This window comes from Scomber japonicus, chromosome 18, assembly GCF_027409825.1.
Source record: "Scomber japonicus isolate fScoJap1 chromosome 18, fScoJap1.pri, whole genome shotgun sequence".
In the NCBI taxonomy this organism is placed as follows: Eukaryota; Metazoa; Chordata; class Actinopteri; order Scombriformes; family Scombridae; genus Scomber; species Scomber japonicus.
The window spans coordinates 19,203,133-19,216,657 of NC_070595.1; the positions used below are offsets into that span (position 1 = coordinate 19,203,133).

The 13,525-nt window shown below is 40.6% G+C and overlaps 1 protein-coding gene across 1 annotated transcript in view; it reads right to left on the bottom strand.

Annotated features, from left to right (window-relative positions):
- The window catches only part of plcl5 (phospholipase C like 5), a 64,137-nt gene that overhangs the window by 7,631 nt on the left and 42,981 nt on the right, over nt 1-13,525 (bottom strand). Inside the window, exons 3-4 of the mRNA XM_053338189.1 lie at nt 9,349-9,552; nt 5,854-5,929 (exon numbers count right to left, since the gene is read on the bottom strand). Coding sequence (XP_053194164.1) covers nt 5,854-5,929; nt 9,349-9,552 — 280 coding nt within the window. The remainder of the gene's footprint in view (nt 1-5,853; nt 5,930-9,348; nt 9,553-13,525) is intronic.

Genomic DNA, 13,525 nt, shown 5'->3' on the forward strand with positions numbered 1-13,525 from the left:
ATGGCTGCATGCAGGGCTATATTCAAACCACACACCTGACCGCCTCACAGGCTGCATCTGTATCACACACAGAAATGCATTTTGTGTAAATGTCTTAATTAAATCCCACCTGCTCTCTTAGGTAGCCACTTTTCTAGTATTGGCACATTTTTGAGCCTCGTTGAAGCTGCAATTGTTGAATACTGACACAATAATCACATCTACACATCTATATATACTACACAGAAGTAATTAAATACTTGCATTTAACTGTTTATAACCTTTTTATGTGAATAACATTACATCACAGATTTACACACATTTACACTACTTGTATCTTCACCTGTAAATAGACATTGTATGTTGGCCATTTGTTCATTCTATATATATTGTTTTTCTACCTACTATTTTTATGTGTTCAGCTTTGTTGTGTTTCTTTCACATGTCCATATACATCTCCTGAACATTGTTGTGTAGAAAGTACATTGAGAGCCACTAGAAACCGGAGTTAAATTCTCTTTATGCGTAGACATACTTTGCCAATAAAGCAGATTCAATAATCATCATTTTATCTTTGTTAAAATGACAAATGATTGCAGTCTTATCAGCCACTGCACCAGCAAATACACTTTAGCTCACTGTGGATACAAAAGCCCAGGCACAACATCAGAAATACTGATGAACAAAATCGTTACTTGAGAAAACCTATTGAGTTTGAGAAGCTAGTGGAACGGAGGCGAGAAGGGGTGGAAGTGGGCTCTCCATACACAAACAGATTAGATATGCGTGCAAACATATAAGCCAGTGTACACAGTATACACACAGACACAAACACACAGTGGTAGCATCTGGAAGTGCCTGAGTGTGCATCCCAGCTGTCTATCTGGCCCCCCATTAATGGTGTGTGTGATGGCGAGCCATCAATAGTGCCCAGGGGGGATCATCCAGCACCTCTCCATCCTCATCAACACGTCAGCCTCAATGCACAAATTAAACTGATTAGCTGCAATAATGACTGGGCATAAACTGAACACAGGAAGGAAAGAAGAAAGGGAGGAAGTAAGAGCCATAGCAACCCTAAACTACCCCACACTGCCGTTTCTAGCCTCCTACTGTATGACTGATGATGAATCTGTCAACGTGCAGTCATTTCACATTGCTCAGATCTAAAATGAAAGTCAAGTTAGGAAGTAGGAGGTTAGTTCAGGTCCCTCTTTTCAGAACGCAGCCTCACGCGTCATTGTGATTATGGCTTTGTCACAACAGCATTTAGCTGATGAGCAGAGCACATTTTTGATGGCTAGGGCAAACGTGTCAGGTCCAATCAGCAGCCTTAAATTAAGCTTAGATGCAGCGCGCACTCACGCATGCACACACACACGCACACGCACATCCTACCCCATCCCATATTCTCTCTCCATTGCTGACAGCCCGTCCTCTAATAGCACCTTTTTCCGCTCCTCGCACAGCTATTACACCAAAATTATACCTTTGGCTTCCGGATCGATTATAGGGGCAAAACCTTCAATTCCATGCAAATCCGCCATATCACTCTTCGTTTGCCTCCACTCTCTGATTCTCTGTATTTTTTTTGAGCTTTTGCTATTGTCATTATCTGTCTGTACATAATCATATGGTGGCTTATGAGATGGCTTATGAAGGGTGCATTCAGTGCTTGTCAGTCTCTTCCCCAGCCACTAGAAAGATGCAGCATTTTGTTGGAGATGGAATGCCTTCCACAGCTTTTCTGCTTTAGAGGGGATAAGAAATGCCTCTAATGAACCAAGACAAAGGCTAAACAAGGGAAAGAAAGAGGGAGAGAGCCGATTTGGGGTTTTAGGAGAGAATGGGCTGCGTTAAACTTAACACTTAAAAACTTGATGGACTATAATTCTGCATTGATGAGAGAAAATGCAGTCACTCTGTCCCATTAGCTGGCAAATACAGACAACAGGGGCCCGATGAGACAGGAAGCAGATGGAGAGGACAAAGAGCACACTGGGCACAGGAGTGGGACAGAAGTGTCTGCATTAATATCAGCAAGTAATTAGTTTATTAATGCTGGGGGGGGGGGGGTTGCTGTTATTGCAAGTACTGACACAAATTTTCATACTTTATTTGCTTGTGTTGACATAGATGGAGCTGTTATACGGTCGATATTGTAAGATGGAATTTTTATGCAAAAATCTCCTTCACATGTAGTTATATAATTCACTTTCTTCTGTATTCTTAGTTAATGTTACTACAGCATTATTTACTTAGGCCAACAAAGCTAAATTTCATTTGAAGTTTGAAATAAACAGTGTATTCAAGTAAAAGCATGTGTGCAGTCCACCCTGCACTTGTATTTATGTCAGTTGTTGTATGTTTCTGCGTTGTGTTGTGTGTTTTATGTGTTTTTATGTTTGCTGCAGCACAAATTGCCCATCTTGTCTTGCCATTTGTATTTTTCCAAAGAAAGTATATGTTTCCGGTCTTTTTGTCTGCCTGACTTATCGCTATCATAACTAAAACAAATGACTGGAAGCAGGAATGAACAGGCATGGGAGTTATGTACATTTGAGAATGGACTGAGGCATGTGTGTTAGTGCTGGGGGCAGGGGAGGAGTGGGTGATAGTGAAAGTGCTATGTTTGGCATGCAGCTGAGGCCCCTTTGGGCTGTCGCTCCAGCCCTCTGCCTCATTGTAGTGTTACATAATGCTGTACTTAGGTGAAAACCATGTAACCTCAAATTTAGGAATTTCCACATTTTCACTTCAGTTGAATTGGAAGGATTACATGCCTCAACCGCTGGTTCTTTTGAGGCCCTAACATATTAATTAATTCAGTTATTTCAAGCATGCATGTGAGGCACAAACCAATGTTGACTTCCTTTAGGTCCTGAAAATGTGACATTTTAGAAATATAAGGTTTTCACCTGACAGCAATAGTAAGCTGAGCATCAGCCTCCGGTATCCAGCCAGACACTGCTGTAAGTGCGGCTGTGGCAGCATGGGGTTTAACTGCTTAACTCGGCAGTCATCTCCTTTGAAGATGCTCCTTGCTGTGGGCTGGGGAACCTCGGAGCTAGGGGACAGCTCTGTGATTGAAGCCCCAGCGCTCAACCCATATCCCTGGGTAATTGCACAGCACCAGTATCTTGGCTTGTTGTGGTGGTGAGGCATATGCCTGCCTCTGTGTGACACCAGGGAGTAAAGCTGGGCATAGCAGGCTTAAATTGGCTTATCAGACTCGGGATATTGGGTTGGCATGAGCAATTGAGCCAGTCTTCCTAGTCTTCCTTTGGGTTTGTCATACTCAAAACACACAGAAACTGCAAATGTCTTTACATCAGCTACTTTAAGGTCTATGATAGGTCTAAATCTGTAAGTTTTATGTTTGTTTGAATAATGTGTTCATGTGCTCGCCTACTGAATTAGAATGTGCAGCATAAACGTGCCAAATGTAGTCAGTATTCAGTCTTTGTACTTCTATGTAAGGAGCTCCTCAGCAGCGGCACTGCTGCGTAGTAGAGGCGAGGCAAATGAGGAACAATTAATGCTGAATGTAAAAGAGACTGGAGAAGACAAGCCACAGGATTTCTTGATTTGAAGCCATTTCTCTTCTAATGATCTTATTATGGTCAATTGTGTCCTTGCTCCTAAAAGGTTGGAGCTCTTACATCGAGAATCCCTTTTAAAAAAACAACCCAAAAAACACCTGAAAAAAAAATAAAAAAAGCTGTCCCTCCCCCTCTCACTCCACACTCTGTCAAATCTATTCATTTCTCTCATCCTCTCAAAGGATATTTATGCTCTCTGACCTCTTTCTCCTGCAGCCCTTTGTCTATGTGGCTGGCTGATTGTTTTCACCTGCCCACTGACATGACTCGGTGTTGACTCACTGATGATGGCCCACTTCTATCGACAACAGCCAGTGTTGTTGATGTTGATGGAGATGCTGTAGGAGTAGCTACACTATGCTCATTCTATTAGGCAGAAAGGACACGACGCATAATGTGTTTGAAGGGCTGCAGATAAGCATTCTTACAACACATGATTCATTTGGATCTAAAAACAGAAATAGAATAGTTGATCATATTCATTTAAGAAATTAATGTAGTGTTATGTTTTCGTTTGTTATTATTTCATCTTTCTTAATTAAACATATGCCAGGAAGTGAGGTTATTTCATTTGTGTCTAATACAGATCTTGCCCTTGAATCGTGAGTCATTTTTATCACAGGAGCAGAGAAATCTGCTTTATCCTGCCCTGTTTCATCATGCTGCTGCTTTTATTTTTTTGAAGTGTCATGAAATGAAAGAATCTACATTTGAAAAACTTTATATTATGAATATAAAGTACCAGTCAAAAGTACAGACATACTTTCTCATTTGAGTGAAAGGCAAGGTGCGTCCAAACTTTTGATACTGCATACAGTATATATGAAATTATCACTTGTTATTTCACTTTCTATACATACGTTTCCGTGTGTGTGCGGGAAGTGTGGGTGGGGGGTTTTCTGTATTAACTGCAATTGAAACTAAAATATAAATCATTAGACTTTATACAAGGATATTGTAGGTTTAGTGTAAGACTATGAGCAGAGAAGGTGGAAATTTAAATTTTACGTTTGATTTAATTATTTTCAAAATGCGGATTAGCCAATCAGATTTGTTTCTGCTGATTGTGACTAATGTACCCATAGACGGAAGCATTTTCTAGTACACACATAACACACATGCATGTAGCTAGTAATATTTCAAAAACCTTTTTCAAAAACTCTCAACTCTCAAAACTTTCAAGGACGCGTGTTGATGATTCAGCTTCAGCTACTTTGGTGTCCATCCCTAATAACACCAGCAGCAGCTCCAGCCCTGACAATGAATTTAGTCCTATCCAGCCAGCTAATGCTAAACCTGTGGCTGCAATCATGGAGCCTGCAGCAGATGGAGCTGCTAACACCGCTGTCAACGCCTTTCCAGCCAAAGGATTTTAACTTTCCATCCAGGTTGGTTTGAATGGTGCAAATGGTTTCATTATGTGAAAGAGACGGATAAAGCTTCATGCTTCACATGTTGCTCTGCTGTAGCAAAGAAACTAATTAGGGAGAACTGGACAAGAGCTGATGCCTCATTTGTGGAAGGAGGCTTTTGAAATTGTGTTCATAAGGTAAGATGCTGTTTTTTGTGAGTCTGTGTTGTTTACTCCTGTCATAATGGAGTGTGTTTGTATAATGTTCAGTCTCTCTGGTTGTGATTTGTGACAGAATCTTGAAAACCAACAGAGGGGGTTGCAGAGTAGAGTTCATTGCTTTATACTCATTGCTTTAAATATTTAATGACTGTAACCTGGTTTAGTGATTTAACTTGGTTTAGCCTGTGTCAGCGGTTGCTCTATCTGTCACTTGAATCGAACCTGGTTGTTGCAGTCTGGCACTCCACCTGCTCTCTTTTCCTATTTCTCTTTAATCTTACTCCTCTCCCTACATCATTTCTGTGGTTGCTCTGATGTTAACTTCAAGTTGGCTGTTTTTCTATATCTGGTCTTGTTATTCAGCAGTAGTAAGACTTATTGAACTGATGCATACATTGTTAATGCAGTTTTTAATAACTTAGATGATTTCTTTTGATTTACACACTGTACAAGCCTATATCACAGGTATGCCTTTCATGTTGTTCAGTGTGCATTGTGCAATTATGTAGTTGCTTGGGCTTTCTGACTTGTGTAAGTTCTTTGGTTAAAATGATTACCTAACCTTCAGCACCCCCAACTCAACATGTTTCCCAGTGTTCCTGTCCAGTTGGGATCAACATGTTTCTAAATGTAGAGAATGTAGAAGATGAAGGAGGAAGTTGCAGACGAGGACACTGCTCATCCTATAATATAACATACCTGCTCGCTGTGCTTGAGTAAGCTTGGAGTAAACCACATCAGCCGACTCTATCAGCGTTCTGCTGGTTTGGATCATCTAGAAGACAAAGAAGACATGGCGTTAGTCTCCATTGCATCTCAGTGTCATACTGGGGTCTCCTGAAAAGATTTTAGCAGAGTCATACATAGGGGACCTTCATGGTATATTACACAAATATGACTCAAATAGAAATACCAGGAAAGAAACACTAAATAGTTGAGAGATGTCTCTCTTGGCACTTTGTGTCTAACCCGAGGCAAGGAGAGGCTACAACCTCATAGACTTTATCACATCAACAACCAGGGGTCCTTTTGTGGTACTTAGACATGTAACTGAGCTCTTAGCTGCTATGTTTTCACACACACACACACACACACACACTAATAAGTCACCCTTAATCCAATTAAGACAATATAACTGTCATGTAAATGCCTTTATCTGATTACCTTAATTGGGGTAAGATCCTAATCATGGCAAGCATATTATTCACAATTAATTGGACATGCACACAACATAGTTGAGATTTCCCTTCCCTTGCATTGCCTTCTATTCTAAGAACAAGGGAAAGCTAGATAAACTTGAAATTGGAAGCAATTTGGACCGGGCCTGTCTTTCCACCTCTACTGTGGCCTGTCACCCAATATCTGGATTAAAATCATGTGTTTTGTTACCACAGGGAAACCATACTTGCCAAATATGCAACTTCCTATTTTCACCTCTTCTTTTGCATCTTGGCACTGCTTTGTCGTCTGAGACCTAAACATCATCTAAAGGCTGGGGAGGACCAGCTGGAGCATCCCTGCAGAACTGAGGAGGAAGCTAATACAGTTTCACAGTCCTGTTAGTAGGGAGGCAGGAAGTGCACTCTCATACTGTGTGTGTGCAGAGTGCATATGTGCATGACTTTTCTTACTTTGCATTTTGGACAGTCCCTTCATCGAGTGGAAAATGCAGAATTTTAAATATCTAATTAATCAAGTGTTTGATTATTTGCATTATGTGCTGAACCTGCATATGCTAAAGCTTTAACTTTCATTTCATGGGGCCTTTGAATACAGAAATGCTAAAAACTATGAAATACTGAACAAACAAACACTGACTTCTGTGAAATACTAAAGACTGAAATACTGAGTCACACTGAATACTGATTTGAATATGTAACATGGAGGACTGAGTTAAAGTGAATACTGTTAAACACGTAATACTGTGAAACACTAAGAATGAATATTAAATTAAACTGTGTTATACTGAGAAAGGATAAGAAATATGTAATATGGAGTTAAACTGAATATCTTAAAATAGTAATGCTTTCCAGTTTGTGTGGTATCCAAAGAATAGGTTGTAGTTTTAAAAAACTGTTGCAAACTTTAGGCTCAATGAGTCAGTTCTGCAATGAGGTAGCTCTTTAAATAAAGGACAGCTGTGGTCTTTAATAGTGTTCTGCAGGTTTAAACATTGGCACGGTCATGCTCAGGGGTTTTGTTCTCTGGCTGGGATTTTCCAAGGTATGATCTTGTAAATGTGTAATATTGCTCATTAATGGGCTGTTTTTGTTGCAATTTTCAGCACTTTATCTGCTTGTTTTACGGGAATAAATGTTAAGTACTGCACTTAGAAGAAACATGGCTTTGTTTAAAACTTGATATGTGGAATTATCCGTTTTTGAAAAAAAAAAAACTGTTAGCTGGAGTTTTCTGGTTTTGCCTTCCAAGAAAAACTTCAAATTTGAAAACAAAAAAAGTTTAATTTTGTAAATGATCTGTATTGTGTTGAGTTATTTTTACTTAATCAAAACAACCCAATTGCACTTAGATTTATATTCTTTCGAAATTCTTTAGATATACACTTCATATACAGTATGTATGTGCATATCTGCTTGGCTGGCCTCTGGAAAGAGAGGTCCAGTGTGCTGACGCTTTGTTCAGCTCATGGTTTATAATGCTGGGATAGGGGTGACTCAGGCTATGGGATGACTATTCTACAGTAAATGGCCTGGTGTTGGCAGTCATGCTCTGAGGAAGTCATACACATTTATACACATGCGCACACAACACACTGGGTCCTTTGTTCTTTTGCACTGTGCGTGCCAAAAGGCCAATCTTTGGGAAGCAATCACTTAATCACTCAAATGACCAGGCCTGAGCCTCAGGACATGACCTACAGGTTTTTATTAACTCCTCAGACCTTAACATCACCCTTGAAAACTGCAAGCCACTGACATAACACAACGTACAGACGCATCTGAGGACAGTGTCTAGACTTGCCATTACAGGGTGCCGTAGGATAACTTACAGTAGCGAGATGAAAGGAAATTTGTAGTAGACTTTAATTTGCGTGTTTTGGATTTTTGTCAAGCACTTCTTGAATAGATTCTCAAAAGAAAACCACTCTACTTACCCTAAATAATAAAGTATCAAACATCGAATGAGGTAACATGGATGACAAACATTTTTCTGGCTTGTAAAGGGGTTGAACTGTGGGTACATGAAATAACCTCTAAAAACTCTAATACACCATGTTTTTTTGCTTGTCCCCACAAAACTATTTTGTGGACTGGAGCGTGAGAGTAGTTCTGACAGTGCCAAGCCTCCTGCTTGGTGCGAAGCCTCATAAAAACCAAAGCAGAATCTATTTGGTGCTGGCGCTGCACCGCTCCTGATGTCAGTGCACTATAGGTGTCAACAGCAGCAGCAGCGCCACTGACCTGATCAACATAGACCTTGTTCCTCACTCATGACCCACTTTGCCAGCTATCACCAAGCCTCAAAGGGAGGCAGAAGGGTTGTAGAAACAGCAAGTTATAACTAATTACAGACAGAGTCCTCCAGCCCCCTTCTGGTCATTCCAATGTCAAGTGGTGAAAAATGTAAGAGAGAAAACAGGATGCAGAAGCACATGTTTAAATTATACAATGAATAGCTGCAATTTGTCAATCTGACATAAAATAGGTGGTTGAGGCAAGTTCAGACGACTTCAAGTTGTGTGAATGCTGAAATTAAATGCTATCAAACTACCATTAATGGAGGGAAAAAGTTAATCATCCTCTTTGGGGTTTTTTCTTGTTCTTGTAAATGCAGCACCTTTGAATATGTGCACAGAGCAGGAAGTGCTTATCACAGCACCCCACGGCAGCCTCTTTTATACTTAAATGCTTGAGTGCTTTGACATTTTATCTTCACCTGAAGTCAACATTGGATGTAACACGCTATAATAAGAGTGTTATTGTCTCACATGAACACAGTATAGGATGCATTTAAGTGTATATGAATGCATGTGTACTGGATTTTTACTCAAATATTGATTTTTAAAAGGAATTGCTGCTGAAACCATTTGTTGAAAATGCTGTTACTGTTAATCATCATAATGTTCAATCTTTCACAAGAGCACAGTGGTGCTGGTGTATTATTAATAATTCTTTTTGCCTGACAGCATCACATGCTGGTAAACATTTCTTCATGTGTGTGCTGGTTAATTACCATGTCGTAGGCGTTGAGCACTTTGCGTAGCAGCTCAGGCACAGGACCCTGAGCTTCCATGGTGGGGTACGTCTCGCTCAGGTCCACTGTCACCCTCAGTGACCGCTCACTGTTCATCAGCCAGGAAGACACCGTCAGGATACACTGCTTCATGTTGGCTGCAGGAGTCAGGCCGCAGAGCTCCTTGAAGGACACCATGGCATTCTGGGAAGAAAGCAGATATCCCATTATGGGGTTTCTACATATCAAGCAAACATAAAAAGGCCCAATTCTATGTGGCACATTTATGTCAGTTCTTGGTTTTATTAAACAGATGCTGCTCGGTGAAGAATGGAAACTATTTGTCATTTATCTCCATGTCAGAATGTTTTATACTGAACAGCTCCCTGTTGACTCATTTTAAATTGCTCTGGGAAACTTTTTAATCAGTTGAAAGTGTTCATTTGTGTGGTTTCATTTTTATCCTAGTGTCTCGTTGTGCTCTTGAGCTAACTCTAACCTCTGCAGTATGTCTCAGTTTCAGTGAAATCAACTAAAGCAACTTCAACATCCGGAATAACCAACTAAGGCAAATTCCTGTAGACTTATTGTACTTGGCAAATAAAGTGCTTTTGGTCTGAGTGGAATGGCAAATATTGCAATTGCAATTTTTTGCACATGACCTTCAGTAAGGAGATATAATGAGTGGGATCATGATACTCCCCTCTGACCAGAAACAAGATAAGAGAGCAGTGAGTGTTTGTCTTGGTGACAGTAAAATTATCGGTTTCCCATAACGTCAGTCTGCTCATTCAACAACCCAGAGGCTCTGGAGCCAAACCTCTGACCGCAGCCTCGAGGTGCTAAGCATATACAATCACTCATACCTCTTTTTTTTAATAACTTCTCCTTCTATTTTATCACTTTTTCTCTATTGCCTTTTTCACACACGTTCATCTATAGCTCTCGCTGCAAATATCCAGCTTAAAAGCAATCAAGTAAATTCCAAAGCATTCTTATACTCGTGTTCTGTGAGCCTACATCAACCACAGAAGATGAATGATAAGAATGTCTATATTCTAGTTCAATGCCGCTACATGTTTCAACATGTCCTTTCAATTTAATTTAGTACTGATAGGAAATCTGATTTTTCATCAGGGGCAGCTGTAGCTCAGTTAGCAGTGCTGTTCAGCCATCAATCACAAGGTTGGTGATTCAAACCTTGAGCTCCTACTCATATTAAAATGTCCTTAATCAAGACACAGAATTCAAATTACCTTCAATTCATATAATAATTTGGACAAAAGCATCTGCAAAACGAATTTAACATAAAACAGCAGAAAGAAATCTGCCAGCACAATGAGCTAATTTGGCGTGCTTCCGCTCAACCTTCATATATTGTAGAAGTTTTGTTTCTTGAGCCTGTGTGTGTGTGTGTGTGTGTGTGTGTGTGTGTGCATGTGTGTGTGTGTGTGTGTGTGTGCCCATTCACTTTTTTCCAAACAAAAGTTTAATTTGACATATCTGAAGTGGTAAGCAAAATCCATCCATCTTGCATGAATATTTAACAAACACACCTCAAGCCAGAAGAATACTGTCATGTTTTGGCAGCACCATATTCAACAGTAGTTTGTCAGCCTTTGGAAAGACACTTAATTCAGACTTCATCAGGAGTACACCGCCAGCCTTACTTTCTCTCTTCTAGCCAGAGTTTCTTCATGTCTGGGTTTAAAGGCTCTGCAGCTCCAGAAACTAGGTAACTGTCTGTCAATGTTTCATTCTTCTGCCAGCATGGAAATTTGAGCATTCAAATGGACTCACTGTTTTTCACAGAGTGTCCCATTAATAAGCTTTGTGAAATAACAGTGTGCAGTGGGGGAACAGGAAGGGACAGTGAAAGAGTGCAATAGAGCAATCTGGACTGAGGCAAGAAGAGGCAAGTCTGAACTGCAAAGAGACAAGAAGAGCAGTGGTGCGATGATGAGGAGCACTGAGAAGATGCAAGTGAGGCAAGAGAGCATGAAGAAATGCAGGAAAAATAAGGGGCATAAAAGAAGCAGGCAAAATACTATTTAAAGGTATACTGTGATTTGTGGGGTTGGTGCTTGTAAACACACAGCATTCAAAGTTGGCCCCTCATCCCGAATGAAAGACAGAGCAGTGATGGTCCAGTGAGGTAAAGAGTGAATGCAGAGAGCAAGTGATGCTGGCTTGAATCAGATAAATAAAACATTATTTTCTGACTATTTCACAGCAGTTGTGTTTCAAAGTACAAATAAATACACCAACACCTCTGCACAACCCTGCGGGAAGGTGCTACTATGCCAGATTTTGTGTGAATGCAGAGCATCATCCTGTCTACTGTGGCCTCTCTGCTCTGCATGTGTATAGCTCAGCCCCGCCCTCAGTCAACAGACACACAGACCTGCAGCTCTTTATACATCCACGACAGAGAACGGAGTGGAGAGGAGCAGAGCAGAGAGACAGAAACAGCCATGTAACCTGGTTGCTACGCTTCAAGTCCCAACATCACACCCTGCAAGTTGTTATTGGCTGGGGGCTACACACCCACTGCCTAAAGCTTGGCACCCAGAAACATCCCAAACACAGCAAAATAATAAGAAAATACAGGCAGAGTGCAGAGTCTCTGCCACCGCCACATACTTGCTCTTGAGCACAAGTGACGATGGAGAAAAATTTCTTTTGTATGAGACTACACATTGTTTTTGTAGGAATATCCTGCATAGTACACATTTAAAGGTAGAATATGTAGAATGAGCAGAACAACGCCATCTAATGTCTCGAGATCGTAGTCGCAACAACCAAAAAGTAATTCCAGCAGTCGGGTTGCCAGGTCCGGTGCCGGATTTTATTTTAGCTCTAACTCTGTAAATATACCACTTTATCCACATGTCTAACCTTTTTAGGCGAGAAAGTAGCCCTTTAGATCCACAATGTGACGCTAATTTGTCCAAATAACATCTGCTTAAAGTTTTGTTCCTGCGAATTCGGAGCCACTCAAGTTAGCCGTAGCGAGTAACGCACTTCCGGTCATTTTCACAAAATAAAACACCCGTTGCCTTTTATTATTAAGAAAACCATAACGATAGAGTTGGTGCTTTTATTTTGAAAACAGGAAGCGAACATACCCTCGCTGTAACTGACTTGAAACAAAGTCCTGAAACAAAGTTCTTCTTCTTATTATAATGTCTCTGCTTGAAACCACCGAGGTACATTACATTGTAACGCCAGTGGGAGTAGCAGCAATGTCTCTGCATGTACTGCCTAATCCTAAACACCGATTGGCTTGTGTGTGGTGTCATCAGAAGCAGAAGAGGCTCACGGTTGTAAACATCTAGTCACGTGTAGTCTGAGATGGACGCGCAGGTCAGGAAATGACGTAAACGGACCGTATATGGTTTGTTATTTGTGTTATTACATTACGTGTTGGACTAAATACATGGACATATTGTGGAAAATATTCCGGTTTTATGAAAACGGATTTCATATTTCACAGGAATGGATACTTGGCGAGCTGTACAGAAAGTCCTGAGTCATAAGATGATCGTTGTGGATAAAGAGAAGACTTTGAAGGTATGTAGCATTATAGCTTTTCTCACTTAGCTGAGTGGCTAGCCGAGCTAATCGGTAATACTATTACGGCTGTGAACAACCATATAAGTCGTGAGTGGTCTTGAATGAATCAGAACAATCTAAGCTTTCCAACAATGTACGGCATGAGTATATATGTTTAAGGGTTGGTGTTTAAAACATTCAGAAGACCGTGTGGCTACCTCCTAACATCCGTCCCGTCCCGTGAACGGAACAGCGTGCGTTAAGAGGTTAATGATCAAATATCAAAATCCGAATAGCGTCAGAAAGTCAACCCACTCTCCACATTTCCATTGCTACCGTTTTGATACTTCATGGTACACAAACAAATAGCATCTCATATGAAAGCTAAGACCCTGGCGAGTTCAACAGTACCACTATTATTGCGCTAAAAACTCAGTGAACCAGCAGCATACAAAGGTAAACAACCACTTATTTACAGTGACTAACAGATATTCTGTCTTACCTTCGAAGTTTTGTGATGAAAAGTTGTACTTGAGAGCAAAAAACGCAGGTTTTAGTGAGTCCAACACGGCCGTGTTTGTTTACAACTCCATTTCACCCAGTGCCTGCCTACAGTAGCCAG